General features: G+C 40.3%; 1 protein-coding gene across 8 annotated transcripts in view; it reads right to left on the bottom strand.

The window, feature by feature from the left end:
- Positions 1–605: 605 nt before the first annotated feature.
- The window catches only part of dscaml1 (Down syndrome cell adhesion molecule like 1), a 144,392-nt gene continuing 120,501 nt past the window's right edge, over positions 606–24,496 (bottom strand). For 2 of the 8 annotated variants that reach the window (XM_077208949.1, XM_077208946.1), the window contains exons 19-33: positions 23,767–23,922; positions 16,763–16,902; positions 12,781–12,934; positions 11,595–11,712; positions 11,260–11,423; positions 10,665–10,763; positions 9,292–9,480; positions 8,027–8,314; positions 7,607–7,762; positions 7,413–7,476; positions 7,139–7,260; positions 6,198–6,350; positions 5,910–6,104; positions 5,422–5,733; positions 606–2,957 (exon numbers count right to left, since the gene is read on the bottom strand). In XM_077208949.1, coding sequence (XP_077065064.1) covers positions 2,425–2,957; positions 5,422–5,733; positions 5,910–6,104; positions 6,198–6,350; positions 7,139–7,260; positions 7,413–7,476; positions 7,607–7,762; positions 8,027–8,314; positions 9,292–9,480; positions 10,665–10,763; positions 11,260–11,423; positions 11,595–11,712; positions 12,781–12,934; positions 16,763–16,902; positions 23,767–23,922 — 2,843 coding nt within the window. In that variant the 3' untranslated portion in view covers positions 606–2,424. The remainder of the gene's footprint in view (positions 2,958–5,421; positions 5,734–5,909; positions 6,105–6,197; positions 6,351–7,138; positions 7,261–7,412; positions 7,477–7,606; positions 7,763–8,026; positions 8,315–9,291; positions 9,481–10,664; positions 10,764–11,259; positions 11,424–11,594; positions 11,713–12,780; positions 12,935–16,762; positions 16,903–23,766; positions 23,923–24,496) is intronic. The other 6 variants (XM_077208950.1, XM_077208944.1, XM_077208951.1 and 3 more) reach the window with 4 other exon arrangements.

The raw sequence follows: 24,496 nt of genomic DNA, 5'->3' as shown, positions 1-24,496 counted from the left end.
TTCATTTTATGAAAAAAAACAAAAAAACAATTCAAAATATCTTCTTTTGTGTTCGACAGAGGAAATAATGTCATACGATTTGAAACGACAGAGAGTGAGTAAATAAATGATGACCAAACTTTTTATTTTTGGGTGAACTGTCTCTTCAAGGGCCTGACGGAAAGCTCTCAAAGCACTGTGGGTATTTAATACTATTCGTTGGGCAGTAGAGATGGTGCATGGATTCAGATGGCGCTCACAGATGTCGTGGGTCCAACTACGAGCTGGAGTTGCAGTGGCAAATTTCCATTGTTTCCAAGCAACTGTAGAGAGTGTGTTTGGAAATGTCCATAAATATCTCCTTTATACCATACCGGCATGTTGCATTATGCAGCCCGGCTGATTATCACGATGACAGGAAGGTAGTTTGGAAATCTCAAAGGTCTTTTCCCCAGAATTCCCTACATACTGCTGCGGCACGTCGAAACACACCCTCTGCTGTTCTTTTTCAATCTCTCTTAGTTATGTTACCCGTTTGTCTCAGCGTTTCGTGATCGACACCTCCTCTCGCTTACTGCTGCACCTCCCACTGAGCGATTGTCTTCAAATCTTTTTTTAAAATAAAATTTTTCTTTTTCAATTAGATATGGCATTAAATCTCTGCTCTCACCACGTATATATTTACTATATCTTTAGATAGAAATATATATGTATATATTTTGACAACAAACATTGCAATATATTTTCTTTTTTTTTTTTTTTGTATTGCAGGAGCCCTGATGTAGTACTTTTTTCCATTGAAATCATTGGGAGAGTTTGTCGATTTTTGGAAGTTTCTCTGTGATGGGGCTTTGCTTTGGAAACTGAGTGAACGAAGGAGGATTGAGAGGATATTCGATTCATTTAGGGGCTGAATGAAACCTTCCCCTCCTACATTTCACTCATTCCCTCCTTTATCCACCCCTGCGCTACCTAAAGCTAGAGTCTCTAAGACCTTCAAATAGGAATGACCGCTAGAGTCTTCGTGTGGGGAAGGAAAGCAAAGAATAAAGAGAAACAATGAACAAACGCAGAAAAGCTACACAGCGACGGCAGATATCTCTCCTTCTCTGTTCACCCGCCCGTCTTTACTTCCTCCCTACCTCTCTGCTCTCTTCCCGCCTTTCTGCCTGCGCTCGGTCCATCCAGGAGAGGCTGTTAGGCGTTCACAGTGAGACAGAGAAAGTGATGACGTTTTTGTGGGAGGTCTGGGTGGGGAAGGAGGGGTGATAAGTATATGGCATCAAACACAAACAATCGAACAAACGAACAAACGAACAAACCAACCAACCAACCAACCAACCAACCAACCAACCAACCAACCAACCAACCAACCAACCAACAAACAGCAAAACAAGAGCCTTTCTTGACGAGAAGGGAGATGCGTCTACCCTTTACATACTCCCTACACCCTGTCCTCCTGTCAGACCAACTCTAGACCATGTAGCTCAATGGGTGGCACTTGGCGTCTCAAGCCGATCCCTTTCCGATGCCGAGAGGTCCCTCAAAGGTGTGTGCTTGCCACATGTATACATATATATTTACACATATACATAAACATGTACACACACCACACATACAGTACACAAGCTTGAGAAAGCTCAGTGGATCCACCCGGCCCTCCTTAGTGCTAAAATTCAAAATTTCCAAAATAGAAAACGAACAAAAAAATAAACATAAAAGTACAGTCACCATACGTCCCGTCCGCTGTGAAAATGGCTCCAGACATTTTTTTTCTTGATTTTTTTTTCTTGTTTGTTTACAAAATAGTCAATAACACTCTATACTGTGTCATCAATTGCATGAAAAAAATCCCAAAGACTCGATTCAGGCGGTTGAGACTTTCGTCCTCGAGCTGCTTTTCCAGACCGATGTGGATCAGGAGGGGCGGAAGGTGAACACCGTGGTGGATTCGTTTATGCATAAGCTTTCCGAGGCAATGTGTTGCAGTATGAAGCTATGCAAGAGACATAAAAAAGAGACACTTTTTCAACAGCCTAAAAACATCTAGACGGATCAATGCCAAACAATATATCTCTTAAAACATCTTTTTCCTATTTTCTGAAGTCGAGAAATCAAATGAACAAGTGCACATGGAAAGCATTTCGTGCATAAGGTCCAAGGTGTCTTTGACAGAGAGAAGGAGTGGGGGTAGGTGGGGAGGGTGAGAGAAGGATACAACTGAAAAAAAAAGAAGGCAAAATTAGGAGAAAGGGTCCGGGGGTTTGGCATATTTAAACCTGGAGAAGGCCAGATAAAAAGGTTGAGCAGAAGAATAAAAAAAGGAAAGCAAATAAAGGTAAAAGAGAGGAAAAGAGAGAAACCCCTGTCCCGCCATTGTTCGTTTCCGCCCCTGCCCAGACTCCAGGTGTGTGTGTGAACGTACTGTATGTGTGAACACGTGAGCTACACCAGAGTGTAGGATTTGGAGTACGCCCCAGCATTCTGCTTTTGCAGTCTTCCCAGGCCGGACGAGCTGCTCTCTAGCAGAGAGTCTCTGGATCCCCCGACCTTGGAGCTGCCGGGTGTTAGGCCGCTGCCTCCCGTGGAGCTTGCACTGGCTCCTGCTCCAGCGGCGACCGCCCCGCTGGGGGCCGAGGAGCTGGAGGAGGTGCTGGGCATGGTGAGAGTCCTCTGGGGCAGGGTGGCCGTGCCTGAGCTGATGCTGGAGCTCCCAGCGGCCCCGCTTGAGGCTGGGCCTGACGTACCAGAGGCCCCTGAGCTGGTCAGGCTGCTCAGGCCACCGTGGCCCAGAGTCAGGGCCTGCTGCTTGGAGGGGTCTAATGTCATGTGGCGGCCCTGTGTGTGGTAGGCCCGGGCAGCGAGGCTCCGGATGGAGGCCTCGCGGGGCGGGACCACAGGGCAAGGGTCGTGCAGCTCTGCTTGTTTCCGGAAGAAAGGGTCCGTCTTCATGTATAGGGGGAGGTTACAGTACTCACCTGCAGGACAGAGGGAAGTGTCAATTGAACAGTGTTCAGCCTCTGTAGTTGTTTTTTTAAAATGAATATATATTAGCATGCAGAGATTTTGTTGCAACAATACACAAAACACAGGCCAGCTGTGTCAAACCTGTGGACCCATTCTTTAAAATGTAAACCATCAGAAATATTAAATTATTTTACATTATAGTTATTAATTATATTTAGTTTTATAATATCAGAAATTATATAAAATAATACAGTTATGTAAATATATATTTAAACAAACACTAATAAATATAAAAATGATAGCATATGCAAACACAAAAACAACCAAAACCAAAGACATTTTATATTTATGATATAAATAATAATAAAAATATACAAATCATTTGTATTTGTTATTACAAATGTATAAAACATGTTACTTAATATATAAATATGTATTTTTTTTATAACTTTTTAAAAAATAAACCCTTTAGAAATATCAGAAAACATTCACTGAAATTATACATATGCAAAAACATTTATACCAACCATGTTTTTTAAAATTATAATATAATATTGGTAAAGTATTGGTCAAATATACACATCTTTTTATATTTCACAATTTACTGAGATCATAACTTTTGCGAACCTTTTTTTTATATTCAATTTAACCCCTTCAGGAATATCAGAATAATAACTATTATTACAATAAAATATTACAATAAAAAGTTATTTAATAAAATGAGATATATATAATATTTCATACAATAATTATTATTTATAAAAAGGGAGAAACAGTTCTGGAAATGACACAATCTGGGCTTCACAGCTCCAGCACTAAACTGTTTAAAGGTGCTCTAAGCGATGTCACACGTTTTTTAGGCCAAAACATTTTTTGTCACATACAGCAAACATCTCCTCACTATCCGCCAGCTGCCTGTCCCCTGAACACTGTAAAAAAACGCGGTCTCTGCAGACACCCCAGGCTCCACAAATGGCAACAAAAAAAAACTGTAGCAACCCGCGCCACAAAACATAACAAACTGTTTCAGCCTATAACCGACAAGAAGGATTTGGGGTGGGGTTTGGGGGATTAGTGCGCGGATGAGGAGGAGGGAGGGTCTAGCTAGCCTCTGTCTTGTTTGACAATACTTGACGTCAACAAGAAGTGACGTCACCCCGGACATCGCTTAGAACAGTGGTTTTCAAACTTTTTCAAGAGGGACCCTTTTTTTTTTTTACACAACCCATATGCTTGTGCGCAGAAAAAAATCAGCTCAGCACTTTTTTTAACCACTTTTGATGATGCACGTGCACTTTCTGATCCTTGACGCGATTGCAACGCAAAGTCGATTCTAAAATAATTTGATCAAGTTATAGGCCTACATACAGGAATTTTAACCAATTAATAGCCTATAGTTTGCTGCATGCTTAAAAAATACACAAAACATATTCCACAACAAACTCTTTAAATGTAATATTCAGAACAGAACAAGAATTTAAAAAATAAAATAACTAAACAAGCCAAAATGAAATAATTTAAAGTGAAAGTAAAAGTAAGGGGCATTATGCTCACGTAACTCTCTCATTAGAATCAAAATGTTTCAACATTCGCGATGTATTTGATGGTAAACTATTCTTTATTATATAGGCTTTGTAGCAACTTCACTCACGTTGCAATATCGACAGGAAAAAAATCATCCTTTTCACATTCACTTTGTTCATACAGGACATCATTCAAACTGCAAAGTGTTTATTTATATTTGTGTACACTCGCAATAAAACAACATTGTGCTTAGCTTTTGTCAAACTGTAAACTCTTATCAAACTTAACCTACACCTGTCACCCAACCAAAATCACACACAATTTAAAAGCAAACATATCTATAAATCAAATGAGAATAAAGTTAGTGTTAATTAAAATTTTAAGGAAAACAAATATATTGATCTGAAATGTGTGTGTTGCTGCCAATGGAGCGAATGAGAGTGTGTTGCCGAAGGAACGACGAGTGTTTGTGTGTTGCTGCCGATGGAGCAAACGTGTGTGTGTTGCGGATGGAGCGAACAAGTGCGTGTTTATATATTAATGAGAAGGGTGGGCCTGCTTATTCAGCATAAAATAAATTAATTACGGGCTACTAATGTCACGGTACCGAATATTTTCATAAAAAAATAAAATAAAAATAAAATGGCTGCATATCAACAAAACTGTGCACAAGGTTTTTTGTTTGGGTGTTGCTTAGGGCTACATAACTGTTAGGTTGGTCAGCCGGTCAGGTGACATGTGGATTATTTATTTTGCATGAATTTGAATGTTTTTTTAGTGTACTTCTAATCAAAGCTATTATTAATACTATTAATATTATTAGAAAACAGAAACCTATTTTTTAATTCTCGTGACCCACCCGAGGGTCGCGACCCAGGGCTTGAAAACCACTGGCTTAGAGCACCTTTAAGATTACCCCCTTAAAACCACCTAAATGTGTCATCAACTCACTCTTGTTGGCACGGTGGGGAATGGGCACTGCCACATTTTTGCCGCGGTCGTAGTCCTGTGGTTTGGGTGGGGAGGCAGTGAAGCGACAGATGCCCGGTTCGGATGGTGTGCTCATAGAGGTCATGCTGTCTGCGTTATCATTGGTTCCGGTGGTCATCTGATCAGAGGAGCTGTCTGAGATGAAGCACTCTGTGATCTCAAACTTGGCGTGCTGCAGGTGTTCTTCCAGCTTAGCGTGTTCGTACGCTCTGGCCAGCTCCTCGTACGTGGAAGACGCACTCTCGGTGGACACCATACTGTTACGTCCCTTATCTGAGGACAGGAGAGAACAGAGTTAGTGTGAACACACTGTTTAACTGTGGTCGATCACTTCATATGCTGGTCAAACGACCCATTTCTTTCAAAGTGGACAGTTTTTCAAGTCTGGTTAATGAGGCCATAAATATAATTAAAACCTGAAATGTGTGTGTGTGTGTGTGTGTGTTGACCTGTGTCTTGGGACAGGCTGGCGCTGTAGCTGTCACTCTCTGTGACCGTGATGCCGTGCTGGGAGCCCACTGTCCGCCAGTCTGAGGTGAGAGTGCGAGCAGGTGTGGAGGCCTGGCATTTCGTCAGAGTCCACTGGCTGGAATAGCGGTTCCTTGTGCTGTGCGCAGACTTCACGCTCTTCCTCGATACTGGATCTGAGAAAAGGTCAAATGAGAGAGTATATGAAACATTCACAAATGATACCAACCTCTATCTAAAATGGAATAAATGGGTGAGCTATGACATACTGGTGCCAGGCCTGATGTCTGACATGTCAATCAAAGGGCCAGTGTTCTGGATGAGGGCGGGGTGATGCACAGACACACCCGTACAGAAGCTCTGAGGGTTCACTGATTGGCTGAACTCAGTGTCCGTCACAGGGATGGTGGCCTTGTCTTCACCTATCGCACGCAACAGAGAAAAACAGAGATACCTTTAGGAAAATGTTGTTTTACTATTAAAATGTTGCTTTATAGTTAAGGAGTTCTTTAGCCAGGTTGCATACAGGAATCAACTTTGTCTCACATTTTGATTCCTTAAATTGTTTAGAATCAATCAATCTATCTATCTATCTATCTATCTATCTATCTATCTATCTATCTATCTATCTATCTATCTATCTATCTATCTATCTATCCATCTATCTATCTATCTATCTGTCCGTCTATCTATCTATCTATCTATCTATCTATCTATCTATCTATCTATCTATCTATCTATCTATCTATCTATCTATCTATCTATCTATCTATCTATCTAGTTGTCTGTCTATCTATCTATCTATCTCTTTGTCTGTCTCTTTGTCTGTCTGTCTATATATCTATCTATCTATCTATCTATCTATCTATCTATCTATCTATCTATCTATCTATCTATCTATCTATCTATCTATCTATCTATCTATCTATCTCTTTGTTTGTCTGTCTGTCTGTCTGTCTGTCTGTCTATCTGTCTGTCTGTCTGTCTGTCTGTCTGTCTGTCTGTCTGTCTGTCTGTCTGTCTATCTGTCTGTCTGTCTATCTATCTATCTATCTATCTATCTATCTATCTATCTATCTATCTATCTATCTATCTATCTATCTATCTATCTATCTATCTATCTATCTATCTATCTATCTATCGATCTCTTTGTCTATCTATCTCTTTGACTGTCTGACTCAACAGTACATGCATACACACACATACGTACCTATCTGTTTGATTCCTTCTTTATCCTCGATGAGCAGCTGCACGCGGGGGATATCTATGTGCAGTCGGGGTCCCTGAGGTGGGCCTTTAACTGGAGTGTCAAAACTTCGATTGTTCTTACTGCTCCAGGTGCAAAACAACCACAGAAAGATACACACAAAAAAAGTATTGCCACTGCCACTTCCTTAAACACACACATTTCATAAGGAATGAATGAAATCAATGTTTTAATTTTGGAGTTTAATCTTTACACAGACTATTAACTATATCCTTACCTGATAAGCATCTCAGCCAAGCTCTTAGCATCTACAGAAGCAAACAGAGTTCTTTTATTCAAACCTGTAAATTGATTCTCAAAATGTAATATATATGCATACAAACACATTAAAAATACATACAGTATCAATTATTTTAAACAACGTTCCATTCTTTCAATACAGTTTCCCACCTCTTTCGCTCTCTTACTTACCTCTGAGTCTCTTGAGTCTCTTTTCTTTGCGTTTCTTGCGAATAATAAAGAGTAGCGCCATGCCTAATGTGACCAGGATTACTGGGCAGCCGATAGAGAAAAGCTTTTTAACATCGTCCCCTTCCCCTCGCGCTGACTTAATAGGCGGAATAGTGCCTGCGGAGGAAAGGAAATAGAGATAAGTGAAGAGATCGAGATAAAGCTCATGTCAAGGCTCTTATCGCTAAAATTCAGGCCTAAAAACAGATTAATTAATTGATTTAGCTGCTAATTGTACATGTTCTTTTGTGTCGTCCTGTAGTACATGCCCAGGCCCTGGAGGAAATATATCTGGACATCCGTACAAGTATTAAATGACAATTGAGTGCCTTGACTGATAGTGCATTCACATCATGTTATTTTATTATAGCTGGGACGTACTGCCATCATAATCCAGCGTGGCAAATTGGGAGCTCTGGTTCCCGCACCCGGCGCTGTTGCACGCCTTCATCTTCAGCTCATACCAGGTGGCCTCACGCAGCTCAGCGAGGAAGATGTCAGCAGAGGCGTTGGTGCGCACGCTCTGCCAGGCCCAGGTGCCTTTGGGACGGAACTCTAGAAGGACAGCAGTGATAGGGCAGCCGCCGCTCGTCCAGCCCTGCAGGTTGAGCCGGGCGTGGGTGGAGTTGATGTGAGTGAAGAGGGGCTGGTCCTTATTGAACTGCGGCTCTGCAAAAACAAGAAATAAAACGAATGATTGGCTGAGTTCATACTACAATATACTAATGTGTTATAGATTGATTACTATATAATCCATATAATCTATAACAATGATTGGCTGAGTTCATACTATAATAATGTGTTGTGTTGATGCAATAGATTGGTTATCATTTAATCTATGAAGGTCTACTTTTTACTTTTAAATGTTACATACAGGATGTTATGTCAGATTTATCCTTGAATTTCACATAAATCTTCCTTAAAGGGATATTCAAAAGTAAAAAAAAAAATTAAATTAATACTTATATTCAGCAAAGACACATTAAATTGACGAGTGACTGTAATGATATTTATAATGTTACAAAATATTTCTATTTCAAATAAATGCGGTTGTAACTTTCTATTCATCAAAGAATGCGGAAAAAATGTATCACGATTTCCACTAAAATATTAAGCAGCAGAACTGTTTTCAGCATTGATAATAATAATAAATGTTTCTTGAGCAGCAAATCAGAATATTAGAATTATTTCTGAAGGATCATGTGACACTGAAGACGTATGGAGTAATGATGCTGAAAATTCAGCTTTACATCACAGGAATAAGTTACATTATATAATATATTCAAATAGAAAATAATTATAATATTTCACAATATTTCTGTTTTTACTGTATTTATGCAGTATACTGTATAAATGCAGCCTTGTTGAGCACAAGTGACTTCTTATAAAAACATTAAAAAATTACCCAGAATTTTAAACGCTAGTGTGTATGAATTTAAAAAGTATGAAAAATGCTAACTAGCCAATGATAATTTTTACATGTCTTAAAGGTACAGTAGCAAAACAAGCCTTTTGAATTCTAAGGGTTAGTAAGGAGGAAGGAACTGGTCACAAGGAATTAAACAATTATATTGTTGGCGCAAGAACCTTGATAAAAGGTACAAGTGAACTTCAGGGAAGAAAATAAGCTAGCAAGAACCACTCACCTCTGCCGTGAGTCTTGGCCTCAATGATCTCGCTGATGCGACCGGCTCCCACACTGTTTTTAGCTGCCAGTTTGACTTTGTACCAGGTTCCACAGCGCAAGTTGTCCAACTTGAAAGAGCGTTCGCTTGAGCTAATGAAGACATCCTTCCACTCCTCAGTGTTATCTACTGAATACTGCAGCACGAAACCTGAACACACACATATGCAATATGGGACAGCTGTTTTCATTGAATTCTAGTATTCTGTTCTAAATAGTACTGTATTAAAAGTATTTTGGAGTCTAACAATTTGAATAGTATACTAATATACTACTGCTTGTGGAGTATGGAGTACGTATGCTGAATACAATATTTCCTAGATGCAAAAAAAAACAGATTTGCTAAAATGTGCAATCGCAGAGCACACTGTATAGGATACTGTATCCCACAATGCAGTGTTCCACTTCACATTCCAATAACTAGAAGCAATTTAATCAAACTGAATTTGTTTTACTCATTATTTGAGTGGACTGACAATTTGCTGTCAAATAAAAAAAAATAGATTAATACAAAGATTAGATTAGAATTAGAATTAAATTATATTAAAATTAATGCAATGTATATAATTGGCAAAATAAACATTTTATTTATAACTGAACAAACATACTGATTTCATTTTACAACAATGCAGCATATTTCCATGTGAAATGTTTATTGTTGCATACTGCATTACATACATTTAAAACATTCTTTTATTTTTTATTTTAGTTCATGTTATTCCTGGGAATCAAACTCATGATTTTGGCATTGCAAGCATAACTCAGGACACTGTAATAAAGACTTCCTAGCATCACCACTAGATGGCGCATTGACCTTACAGACTAATCACAGAGTAACTATCTCAGACGAAGAGCTGATCAGATGGCTGTAAACCTCCATTAGTTACAAAGAGAGACAAAAATGCTGACTGCACAGTTATGCAAATAGATACACAATATGGCGTCGCCCATCATTAGGAACGGGACGGATTTGGTGTCTCACTTCAGCTTTGGCAGATGGCAAAATAAAGGGCTCCACATCAAAAGGATTTACCCACTGACAGCCTGGTGTGCTCCTTATTCTCCTCCCAACTTCCACACACAAACACCACAGACATCTATGTTTTTACCTAATTTACTGTGAGGGCAAGCAGTTTGACATTAACATGTGACACAGTGACAGATTAAACATTCTGAGAGAAAGACAGATAGACAGAGATAGAAAAAGGAGAGAATGTGCAAAACATAATAAAACAAACCTTAGAGATAGATAAAAGAAAATTAAAAAGGAGAGAGAGGGATAAAGAAAGAGACTTGTTTGAGACGACCAGAAAGAGGCAGGACAAAAGCTTGTACCTCTGATGGAGCTTCCTCCATTGTCTCCAGGGATCCAAGCCAAAGTGATAGAAGAAGTGGACGTGGTGGAAACTGTCAAACGTGGTTGATCTGGAGGCACTAAAACACAGGACAAACACAGATTGATGGGAAATCTTCCTCTTAATATTCAAACACCAGAAGACAATAATGTGGATCAACTTGTGCTCGTCCTAGAACACGACACAATCGTATCTCTACCCCCATTCTCTACCACCAAAGGTGCGGTCGCACTTTCCGTTGATCAGCAAGTTTTCATGGTCCAAATCGAGTCATCAACAGGAATCTGCATGTTCAAGAACTTCGCTTCAGAGTGAATGATTTTGCAAAGGGTTCAAGTTGGTCATGCAAATTTTCCACGTTGACCAAAAGAAAGAGGCTTGCTTTAAAAGTGACTTCAGTGTGAGCTGTGCATGCATTGCTATTGGAAAATGGACATTTTTTACACAAAATTTCGCTAATGTGACCGCACCTCAACCCTAAATTCAGATTGGTTGATAGGAACAGTTCGAGGAACAACAAGCTAGTTGACCCAGGACCATTTTACTGGACTGTGTGGAATTACACTCTTCCTTACCTTGTACCAGCAGGTTTACGATGATTGTGTCAAACCCCAGCGTGTTGGTCGCTGTGCAGGTGTAGTACCCAGAATCCTCGGCTTTCACAGAACGTAGCACCAGGGTACCATTTGAAAGAATGTTGCGGTGACCATCCTGAGTAACCGGAATGGCGGTGTCCTCACTGTGATGATCAAATCACAATCACAATGAACTTTTCATCTTTTAATAAACTAGAGGTGAATATGTAGGACTAAAAAGAGAGGAATATGGGGTTGTACAACTAAACTTTCACTTTTCATATTTCAAAAACTCATAGGGGTTTTCAGGAAATTGCCAAAAGCTGATCTCAGACCTGTCTTTGGTCCATTTGATGGTAGGTGTCGGCTCTCCCACCGAGCTGCACGGCAGCCGGACTTCCTTCATCCATGGAGTGGTCACCGTTCCACCAAAAGATAGGATTTTAGCAGGAGCTGAGTAGGACAAACAAAGAGTCATATACCGGTGCGCACATTATACTGGGCTTAGAGTGGACTGACCTTCCTAATTAAGGTTTGAACCCATCCAAAGGAAGTAAAAAAAAACGTTCTAACACACATTAGATGGACATCTTTGTTGAGTAAAAAAATTGACATCTTCGTCTCACGCACTCAAAGAAAAATAAGTTAAACTTTTAACAAGCATGTCTCGAGACCTTGCGTTTATTTGCCCATTCCACTGCCCTCCACCTCACATGTTTAAACACAAAAGCACATTCTGTGCGAACCAACCCTTAAAACGTATATATTATACAGACATGTTATTTAATGACTATTTAGTGAGTGACCACAACAGTTCACTCAATGGAAATTGAACATACATGGAAAAATTGGCCATCAAGGGACTCTTGCTCTTTAAACTAGCTGTGAACCAGTTGTTAAATAATAAAGAACACAAACACACACACACACACACACACACACACACACACACACACACACACACACACACACACACACACACACACACACACACACACACACACACACACACACACACACACACACACACACACACACACACACACACACACACACACACACATAGATTCCCTCCCTCGTTTTCTGACCCAGGAAATATTGATTGAACTGCCCCCTTCATTGTCTGGCATATTGGCCGGGTCATTGTCTGCCATCTCTTTCTCATTTAGTTGCTTTTACTGCTCTCCTCATAATAAATGACATGCTATAGCATCATCCATCAGGAGAGAATGAAGGAAAAGGAAGAGAAGAGAGCATCAGTGACAGAATGACCCAGTACTCACTTGAGTCATCTGCCTTATCAGGCAATTGCACAATTTCTACATAATCGCTGAGTAAATAAAGCAAAATTACAGACAGGAATTGACATTGACATTGATTACTGCTTGGGAACTATCAAACTGTCTGATTTGAGATCAGGTATTGACTTCTATAGTGCATGTGGATACAGAGCTGATTGGAGATACATGACACTGACCCTCATAAAGACTTATTTTCCCATTAAACTCTAAGCGGACTCACCTTTCCCAGCAGGCTCCACAGTCACCTTCTCGCTGATGTTGCCCCGACCAGCAGTGGTAACGGCGGCTGACCAGATCAGATACTGCTGACCCCGGGTCAGGTGGGTGATTCTGTATATCAGCAGCTCAGGGTTGGCTTCGTATTCGCTGGGTGCCTGAAATCATCGCAAGAACACAATGTTACGAATAAACACGCTAGAGCTGATAAAGTCAGGGCTGTGATATTATTCTGATAGAAAAACAATTCACAATAGCTTTTTTTAGACTCAACAAGTATGTGGTGTTTCAATGTATGTTGGAGTTTGAAATGTGTCCAAATGCAATCCATAATTAAACACTAGTATATCGCATTCTCAGCAATGCCACACATTTTGGAGGCTAAATCCAGTAATTTCAGTAGGAATCTGCACGATTAGGAGTTTTGAAAAAATTCAACCCACATATTTCACTCTATTCATGTACATGTAAATTCACGTTCCTAGAGGCCCAAAGAGAAGGAAATGAATAGTTGAAATAAAGTCGTTATTTATGTTTGTTTTTGCGCACAAAAAGTATTCTCATCACTTGATAAACTTAATATTGAGCCACTGTAGTCACTTAGACTATTTTAACGATGTCTTTAATAACTTTTCGAGGCCGACAAGTGTCAATCCCTGAAGAAGCCTATGGAGGAGTGATCCAGCTCTCAGATTTTCCTCAAAAATATCTTAATTCGTGTTCCGAAGATAAACGAAGGTCTTACGGGGTTTGGAACAACATGAGGGTGAGTAAATACTGACAGAATTTTCAGTTTTGGGTGAACTATCCCTTTAATAACACATTTGATAACATCTGAGTACTGAGCTTTGTTATGTATGTTATGTTATGTACATCAGGACTGCACTTTCTAGGAATTAATTTTAACTTTATTTGCATATGTTTCTGGCCTTACTATAAGCTTCAGCTCTAAATAACAGATTCTTGCTAAATAACAGATTTCTCCTGCTTTTCTTTATGTGAGTGAAAAAGACTTAACTGTGTGTGTGTGTGTGTGTGTGTGTTTGTGTGTGTGTGTGAGAGAGAGAGAGAGAGAGAGAGAGAGAGAGAGAGAGAGAGAGAGAGAGAGAGAGACCCAGGGGGCCTTACACGAGTAGATGATAGGGTAAAAAGACAATACCCCTAGACACACTAGATCAGTCAGCCTCAGATAACACTAACAATAGAGGCATTCTAATGAGAGATATCTGCTGCTCACCTCAGCATGCGTAACACACACACGCGCACGCACACACTCCATGATGAGTATTTCTATTAATATATCCATCTTTCATTGTAATACACAGCATAAACATAAAACAGTATCACTGTACACACACAGAAATAACATAACGTTAGGCTGTGCTTCAAGCTCTCTGTAATTGTAGTGTGTTTAAGAGAGCCGTGTGTCTGCTGTCCAAACGCGTGTTCATCACAATGAGCGTCTGCTGCCCGCAGACATGCAAACACACACAGTGTCATTCCCACCGATCTCACTGAATGCTGCCCTGCCATCATCACTCGTACTCCTCGGCCCTGACAGTAACACAGTGTCCCCACCACACACACACACACACACACACACACACACACACACACACACACACACACACACACACACACACACATACACACACACACACACACACACACACACACACACACACACACACACACACACACACACACACACACACACACACACACACACACACACACACACACACACACACACACACTGCTGTTTAATTTCATGAGGTGTTTCTCATGTCAGTTTGGGTTCTTCAGTGGGCTAATGGATTTTGGGTAAACATATTTCCATATTCTATTCATAATCAGAAATACACTACCTACAGCTGCAGCTGTCTTTAAGGCGGCTTTCTAACTGAAATGGAAACAGAATGGAATGGAATGGAATCCTCCTCATCAGTGGTTTGTTGAACACTTTACAATAGGTTACTATAATGCTACACCAGTATGCAACTAATATATTCAAATTATAATATAAAAATATTATAGTAGATGTTTCATAATATTTCGTAGAGGGTCGACATGAAGTGGAAATTCACCCTATCTATTTTCTAAATGCATGTTATTGATCGTATTGTGGATAATTCATCCATGCATTGGTTTCATTTTTTTAACATTTACCTTGTAATTTTTTTTGATTTACAAGGTGATTTACAAATAAGTTATGACAGTTTTTGATCAGACTGTCAAATCTAATTTTTTTTCTTTTTGATAATATGTTTTATGTAATATGTGCGCCACAATACGGAAGAAAAGATCTGTCGCTACTTCCACTACAATGTGACTTTACCATGCAGTTTACATACTTCCTGCCCGCAACTGTCAATAAGACGAACGGGAATGCTAATGAAATTGCATCCCCAAGGAATTTTTAGATTTCCTGATCAGCCATCTTGGAATTTTTTTTTTCCAAGATGGATTTTGTCACAGTGCATTCTGTGCTAGGTCTATTTTTTTAAGACTACATGTGGTGCCGGTTTTTATATTTGCCAAGGACAAGGGGTTTAGAGATAAATAGTGAAAATAATAATAATCATAATTATTATTATATACTTATTATATTATAATTATATAATATAAGTATATTATAATTATTGTTAATTTAAATAATTAATATAAATAACATTTATTTATGTACAAAAATAAAAATCATAATAATTATTATATTTATAAATTAATACAGTTACACAGATGTTGCTTTTATCATATCATAATTGCTATTTTTCTCATACAAATGGGTACTACAGTATATTTAGCTGTCTTCATATTTTAGGAAGGGGGTCCCTTGGAAGAGGATCATCATATTTGGGCACCTTCGCATCAAAAAGTTTGAAAAACGCTGCCTTCTCAGAGTATGTCTATGATCCCTAAAGATGCTGTCTAGGTAGGCAGCTCACTAGGCTTCTGAACCTTCTCTCCCAAGTTAATTTCGATTCATCTTTTTCTTCCATGCCCCCCTGTCTTTCTCAGCATGAATCAGGTACGGGAGGTGCGGGCGGGAGGGGTGGAGCGCTGTAACGGATATTAAAATATTCCTCCGGTGTAGAGATAGCGGTGATCCGGGGAGCGATAGAGGGAGATAATGAAAAGAGGAACAAAAGTACTCCCCACACGCTGAGTCTGACCCCCCTTCCTCCCCCCCCACCCCCCCCACCCCCCCACACACACACACTCATTTACATAGTAATCACCCTGTGCTCTGTGAGAGGCCAGAGAGAGAGAGAGAGAGAGAGAGAGAGAGAGAGAGAGAGAGAGAGAGAGAGAGAGAGAGAGAGAGAGAGTGATTTGTGAATGAGCAAAAGAACAGAAGAGAGTGAGCATGTGTACATCTGGACAGGTACATTAATTCAGTGTGAGAGTACACAAATTACGTGTGTGTGTGTTTGTCGAGGAGGTGGTTATAAATGTGATCGAGCCTGTGAGATGTGTGTGTGTATGTTTGTGTGTGTGTGCTGTCAGCTTGTTTCCTGCCCTCCCTGATGAACAGATGAGGTTGTCTAGGCAACGTGATGAGACGCAGATATGCAAATGAGATGGGAGGGTGAGCTTGCATGCACACACTGCAGTATGAGCCTCTCATTTACACACACACACACACACACACACACACACACACACACACACACGCAAACACGCACACACATCCCGCTGATACTGCAGCACAACCTCACACATGCACAGATTAAAAATACACTCGCCACAAATCCAGACACAAATAGACGATATGATTAACCAAACGCTGATTTATACTTAGAATCAAAAGAAATAGAAAAAAGCCACACAAACTTATCCCACCACAGAAATGTTAAAAACATAAATATTCAGTCTTACATGCTTCAACAAACACAAAAAAACAAGAATGCTTTACTTTTTGAACAAAAAACGATGGCAACACCAAAATCAATGTTAAAAAACAAGTTTCCCCTTTTGTGCCTCACCGGTTGGCCCGATCCAGGGCTGGAACAGTAAATTGTGTATTTTCGGATGATACCATTGGGCTTGATGGGGGGAAGCCAGGATACCACCACACTGGAGGCAGAGGATGGCACTGCTTTGATGCCAGCTGGAGGGCCGGGGTCTGAAAGAGAAAGAAAAGAGAAAGAAAACTAGATTAATGTTTGACAGAGGCATTGTGGGATATATCACCTCCCTGTGACCTAATGGTTTGCCTTAATATGTTGTGCGCTACTTATGGAGTTTTCTGGACTTTTTTTTAAAGAGAGAAAATAAAAATGAAAAAGAAAAAGAGGAGCCCTGTTCCTAAACAAGGGAGCTGTCTTTCTGCCTACTTCGTCAGCTAAATAAGTATACTTCCAATTTATTTTACGCTGGGGATTTTCGTACAGTGCATGTGAAAAGATACACGTTTAAATGAGCATTTTAATCCATCATAATTGAGAGTAATAGCCCAGACATTGGACAATGATTAAACTTTCCAGTGTGCAAGTGTCGAGTGCTATAAAATGTAGTTTACTTTGAAAGGACTAAGTGTTCGGCTTTACACAAAACGTCTAAACTTCGTCAAAACTGAAACATACTTCGGACTTTGGCAGCATCTTAACCATCATGACTGGATCAAAGCTTTCTACACAGGCAATGGCGAAGAAATAGTGCTGCTTGTGAAGCGAACATGAGAATCAACTGAGTCTTGGCTTAAAGAGTTTGACATTACTAAGCATGTTGCTAAGCTAATGCTGCCGAAAAAAGTACAAAAAATTCAAAACGTAAAATTACAGGGTAAAATTAGATTTTTCTATTCAAATTAATCTATTCTGAACAAAATATATTTTCCCATTCAGCCATCTTGGATGCATTTTCTTATTGCAGTGCATTCTGGGATTTCTTTATGAAGGACACATTCAAATCCATGCAAAAATTAGAATATCTTATAATGTTGCAGCCTACTTTTGGGAACTGCCTTTGTTTACCTAAAAATTTCTCCTACGTAGGCAGAAAACTAGCTTTTGGAATAGAGCTAGAAAGAATGAAACTAGGAGCCAAGAAATCCATGTTTCTTGAGTCTATTATAAAGAATTTCTTACCATAAGATTAATCTTCAAACCAAGACAGTGTTCAGTGTAATGCATTAAACATTTTAATTTCAATAAACAGCTGTTAACGAATCTGTTCAGACCAACATGAACTTTTGATTGCCATCAATGCGACTGAATATTGATGGTCTTTTCCATTGCACTGCGAATAAAACTTGCCAACTAATAAGACTCATGCTTTTGGAGTTACATAAAACGATGTAGGGGTCCTGAGCTTTGTTTAGGATTGTCCCCAAATACATTAAACCCCTATAACACTTTTGTCATCTTAGAAATAACCGTCACAATTTAGTGTGTCTACAATGCTTAGCAAGACATGGAGATTAAAGAAGGATTCTTTTGCCTTTGGCTTTTGCCTTGCTTACTTGGGGACATTTAATTTTATATTTAACAATATTATTACAACATTATTTTCCTATTATCTCTGTAAAGCTGCTTTGAAACAATCTATACTGTAAAAAGCGCTATCAAAATAAAGGTGACTTTGGAGAAAAATTCATAATCATCATTACTAGGGTTTAGCCATACAGGGGTTTATCCTTGATGGGGTTTAGGTCTTAGAGTGGTGACACAAACTGTTGTGATATTTTGCGGTATTATTGATGATTTAACTGCATAATTCTCTGCAAATTACTGTTATTATTAATGTTTTTATAAAGTCTCCATAGGTGCCATGAGCAGATGAAAAGGGACCCAAAAAAGTGGACCAAAAACTTTGGACAGGAAGCCCCTTGTCAAACTGACACCACACACTCCTATATTTATCATATTCAATTAAATGAAAAAGATCAATGCATCTCTCCTATTCTCCACCACTCAGACACCCCCTTATTTCCCTGAATCCCTCCTCAACCCCACCAGGGAACGGAGAAGAGGCAGATATAGGATAATCCTATCCCGACCAGTGTAAGCACAAAATTAATGTCAGCTAATCCACAAAGAATAAATCCTTCTCCTTGTGTTGGATGGGGGATCTGCTTTGAGACATATACCAGCTTTACAGACCCCCCTCCTTCAGCGTCTTAATTCTCATTAAGTGTGCTAATGCTATTTCAGAGCCTAAATGTCGCCACGGCGACCGCATCCAGCAATCAAGCAATCCAGCATCATATGGACTGGGACCATGTAGCACTTGCCTCCAGCTAATGTGGTTTTTGTGGCAAGATTTTCTGCCCCACAACCTCCCCCCACCCAGACACACACACACACACCCTTGAGCTTGAATAGAGTCGGGGTAAAGGGGAAGTGGATTGCACATAATGTGGCTGTGTGTCTGAACACCGGTTCTCCACTGTCTGGGTTGAAAGTGCACTAGAGGGTCACAATTATCTGTCACAAATAAAAGATTATATTTTTTTTACCTTTTATGTGGTCCAAAACCTAATAATCTGCCTATTCAGGGTGAATTTTAGGGTATCATAAATATGCTCAATAGTAAGCAGTAACATTAATTTGTTTTTTAAAATCCCTTAATCGCCACATTCTAAGACTGAATCGTTCATAGCAGAGTCAATCTCAGAATGCATTACAACAAGCTCAGTAAAAATAAATAAATTGGAAGATACAGAGAAATGTTGATTATAAATGTGCATTTTTTTTTATTTTATATTATTTTATTTTTTTATCTTTATTTTAACAGGGGAACCAGACTGAGACCGAGATCTCTTTTTCAGCTGAGCCCTGTGAAACATATAAACATATACAATGTCATACACTAAGAATGCATACACAAAGACGACATCCAAATCAACAAAAACAATCACAAACACATAAGACATCATATAAATCCTCCAATACATTTTTAAATTGGGCCAGGGACCCAATTTAATAGTTGGGTATAGTTCCTTATAGTATAGTTCCTTAAAACTGAAAGTAATCAATACATATAGTTTAGTGTAATTTTACCCAGTATTTTGGTATGCTGTGTATTTTTATTTTTATGAATTGCAACAGTCCCAGCTAATAAATTCCCATTCATTTCGCATTTATTTTTTCGCAAACAGACAACAACGTAGTTAAAATGATCTCCGCTCACAAGGATCCACGAAAACGACTAAAAACGCTGTTTTATTCATGCCAGGCCAGTAGTTGGCGATGTCACTTTGTAAAGAAACACTACATGCCTATAGGCTAGACACGTAATATGCATGACGTCAAGTTTTTGTTGCTTACATGGATACGATAACGGTATAGTTTTCAAAAACTTGCACTTTGAAACGTTTTCAGGCCGCCAACACGCCATTGTCGTGTAAATGAACGGCCAAAACGTATAAAAAGTTTTCCGTTTTTTGTCAAAAACGGTATTGTGTAAACTTGAAGCATGTCTAGTCATGATAGTAGGGAGGTTAAGCCCAAAAAATAGGCTTTTGACTTCAAGTCATGATGCAAAGGTCTCCTTTGGTATGGAAGTACCTTAGGGTCTAGAAATCAATTTATCCTAAGACACAAGTGAGATCACACTTTGTATCAGACATAAACATGTTTTTTCAAAAATGGCCGCAAATGCGCCGAAAATACTCTAGAGCCCATATCTTTGCTTCTGTTATCGCTATAATGACAAATTTGGTGTCAAAGTGTAAATTTTTGGGGTCAAGGAATCCAATAAAATTGGTTTCAAGTTTAAAAAAATATATAATTTTCCCCATACCATGACAATTGGGGGTAAATATGCACATTTCACATAAAAATTGTCATCAGAGTGACTTTACTTATCTTTTCGTTCAAAAACTTTAATTTTGTATTTAAGCAGTGCAGCTACTTCTGTACATTACATTTGTCCTAAGTAGCATGAGATTTCGACCAGTCAGGAGTAGCCTATAGCATATCAGTTCCTGCAACAACACATCCCATCTGCACCAGGAGCTGTGACAGCTGTTGAAGGTCAGAGGTGACAGGTTAACACTTTAAGGTTCGTATGACTTTCTCATTAAATAGAAAATTCTTTTTAATGTTAGATAACTAATAAATAGCTAGCTAGTTGACTATGGAAAAAAACCTTAGAGGGAAAACCTCTTTTCTCGAGAAGTCTGAAGCCTAAAATTATCCTTATAATTTTTATTAATTTAAAACACACTTGCTGCAGCTGCGACGCATTAGCTCGAGACGGCACTCGTGCTTTCAGCCACCACTGCAGTTGGCGCATGCGAAGCAGACCCAGCTGGAGTACTGATGATGACGAGGCCATGAGGCCCAGCACTTTCTGAAATCTCTTGAGCTGGACTATAGTGCCGAAATGTTCAGTATGCCCTCTGGCGATAGTCGCGCTGTCATTGTCAGTTCAGCTCTGTGCCCAGAAAGGATATTTCCTGGCTGGGGGACAGCGAGCTCTTCGCCCAATTGACTGTGAGACCAAGATTCTCGAGGTGTTCGAGTAATATGGTCCTGTGTTCTATGAGCTCTGAGTGAGATCGAGCTAGAATCAGACAATCATCCAAATAGTTCAAAGTTTGTATGCCCTGAAGTTTCAGGGGCGCGAGAGCAGCATTCATGCACATCATAATATACAGGATGCCAGGGACAGGCCGAACGGTAGGACTGTGTATTGATATGCCTGGCCCTCAAAGGCGAATCTCAAAAATCGCCTGTGACGAGAGAATGTCAGACTCGCTGTCAGATCCACAGAGACTTGTGCTCTGAAAGGAGTGGCAAGTACTTTGGGGACATAATCATGTCTTGGTTTGAGGATGACCTTGGAGTCATTAGGCCCAAACTCAAGGCACGACGTGCAAACAGAAAGTGCGTGTAAGTCACCCACCAGCTTGACTGAGGCGATAGCCACCAGAAAGGCTGTTTTCAATGAGAGATACTTAAGGTCCACAGACTGTAGAGGATCGAAAGGGGCACCCTTCATGGCCTCCAGGACCAAGGAAAGGTCCGAGGGGGGGGTGAGGAGAGTTCATCCTTCTAGCTCCCCTGAGAAAGCGCACTACAAGGTCGTTCCTGCCCAGTGACTGGCCATGCGAATGTTTGACAAACACAGCAATAGCCGCCACATACACCTTGAGCATGGCTGGGGATCTGCCCTTATCCAAGAGCTCCTGTAGGAAAGAGGGAACCTCCGACGCCCCACAATCTTGTGGATCCAGGTTGCGAGCTGAGCACCAACCTGAGAACACCGACCACTTGGAAGCACAAAGCCGTCTAGTAGAGGGCGCTGTAGCTTGCGTAATCGTGTTTAACACTCCGTCGGGGAGACTGACGGGTACCCGTTGATGGCCCACACATGCAGAGCCCAAAGCTCGGGTCATGGGTGCCAAATCGTACCCCCGGCCTATGAGAGGAGATCTCTCCTCAAGGGGACAGGCCACGGGGGCAAGCTCTGAAGCTGCATCAGCTCCGGAAACCAAACTTGGTTCGGCCAGAACGGAACTACTAGAAGTACACAGGAACCGTTCTCCCTTATACGCTTGATTACCTGTGGTAACAGCATGATCGGAGGGAAAGCATAGAGAGGGCGGCTGGGCCAGTGATGGGCCAGCGTGTCCTTGTTCTTTGTGAAGCAAATTGGACACTGAGCGTTGTCTTGAGACGCGAAGAGGTCGACTTCTGCTGTGCCAAAGGTGTCCCACAACAGCTGAACTGTCTGAGGGTGGAGGGACCATTCCCCTGGGGGAACGTTGTCCCTGGACAGCCTATCTGGACGCACATTAAGATGGCCTGGCACATGCGCCGCTCTCAGCGAGAGTAGGTTGCGCTGAACCCATATAAGGATGGGTTCTGCCAGTGCATGAAGGTTCCGTGATCTCAGACTGCCCTGGCGATTTATGTAGGAAACCACCGACATGTTGTCCGTGCGGACAAGGACATGGTGGCCCTTTAGAAGGGGAAGGAGGAACCGCAAGGCGTTCTCGACCGCCTTCATCTCTAGACAGTTTATGTGCAAGCTCTTTTCTTGGCTTGACCACAGGTCAAAAGTCGGTCTGCCCTCATAGAGGGCGCCCCAGCCCGAATTGGAGGCGTCTGTCGAAACCACTATCAGTTTAGAGATTACTCCCAGGTTTACACCTGTCTGATACCAGTCGACCGCCTTCCAGGGCTCCGGAGCTGTGACACAGTTCTGAGTTACCTTGAGACGTAAACGACCGGATGCCCATGCTCGACGCAGGACCCGCGTCTTCAGCCAGTGCTGTAAAGGGCGCATGCTAAGCAGACCTAAACGAAGAAATTATTAAGTTGTGAATGGACTGTGTGTTTGGCATGCGTTTTTTAATAAAAAATTGCATACTTCACCTCCAATTGTCATGTTAAGGACAACATTATTGTTTTTTAGTCTTGGAACCTATTTTATTGGACTGCTTGACCACAAAAATGTACCCGTTGATACCAGTATGGTCGGCGCCATTTTTAAAAAAATGTGCGTATATAAGATACAAAATGTGATCTCACTTGTGTCTTAGGATAAATTTATTTCTATGGTCCTAAGGTACTTCCATACCAAAGGGGACCTTTGCATCATGACTTGAAGTCAAAAGTCACTTAACCTCCCTACTATGAAGGAATCCAACCAGCTATGAGAAAATCAAAAAAGTATTTTGATTTTAAATACTGGTTTTAGTGAGTGATTTTTTTTGTTTGCTTTTCAACAGGAACTCTACTGTTAAACAAAAGATAAGTTGAAATAATGTGGGCTGACGGCTTCAACAAAAGCATGTACAATCAATCGCAAATGTACAACAACGTCATAGCTCACAGTAGGTTTGCCTTTAAAGACTCCATTGGAATCAAGAGTGGACTAGTCTCTTGTGCACATTATGTGATGAGCCTTAAATAATGTTCCATGATGGTGCCTTAAAAACCTGCCCCTGTAAGCAGCAAGCCATGGTAGCTCAATAGGTTTTGGAATAGGTTTATTGTTTTTTACAGTATTTGTATACGTATGTGTGTGAACTTACGGTCTTCTCGGGTCTGAATGTAGAGTACGTTGCTGCGGACGCCATCTCCTGCCTGTGTGTAGGCCAGGACCTGAATGCTGTAGTTTGTGAACTTCTCCAAACCCTTCAGCTCCACCTGCTCACGAGTGGTAGTGATGTTCTGCATCTCTCCCCATTCTGAGAGATGTGAAAAATACTGATTGACTCTCTTTCTGCATGCTTATATACTCACTAATAACAACAGTGTAATTACAACACATCACACAAGGGAACACAGGAGAACCATGTTTGCACACATTCCACTCGCAAAAAAAGTACCATGGTATTATTCAACGGGAGACTAAAATAATCTATTTTGCTGGACAAAAGGTTGCTTGTCACTGCTACTGTAAAGCTATATTTAGCAGACAGTGATATTTATGTCCAAGTGCAACACAAACAAAAAAGTAAAAAGATGTTAAAATAGAATTTATTCCTGTACGATGGTAATGCCATGCTATTCTTTGAAGAAACTTGATTCCTACTGAATAAGATTCAGTGCATTGGTATATACTGTATTACCATCTGATGTCATCACTGTACCATGTTACTTTACAGCACTACAGTACTTTTTTTGTACGTGACACAGCCGAATAAACAACAACAACAACAACAAAAAAAAAACAGATTGTTCTTGCATTTCAATTAATTATAAATAACATACCCTTACCTTATAAGACATTATTCGGCCCATTTATGAACCATTTTTACT

Source organism: Siphateles boraxobius, unplaced genomic scaffold, assembly GCF_051911475.1.
Source record: "Siphateles boraxobius isolate OS27281-9 unplaced genomic scaffold, OSU_SipBor_1 6, whole genome shotgun sequence".
Classification (NCBI taxonomy): domain Eukaryota; kingdom Metazoa; phylum Chordata; class Actinopteri; order Cypriniformes; family Leuciscidae; genus Siphateles; species Siphateles boraxobius.
Note: the sequence above shows the minus strand (reverse complement) of the source record. Positions and strands in the feature narration are given on the sequence as shown.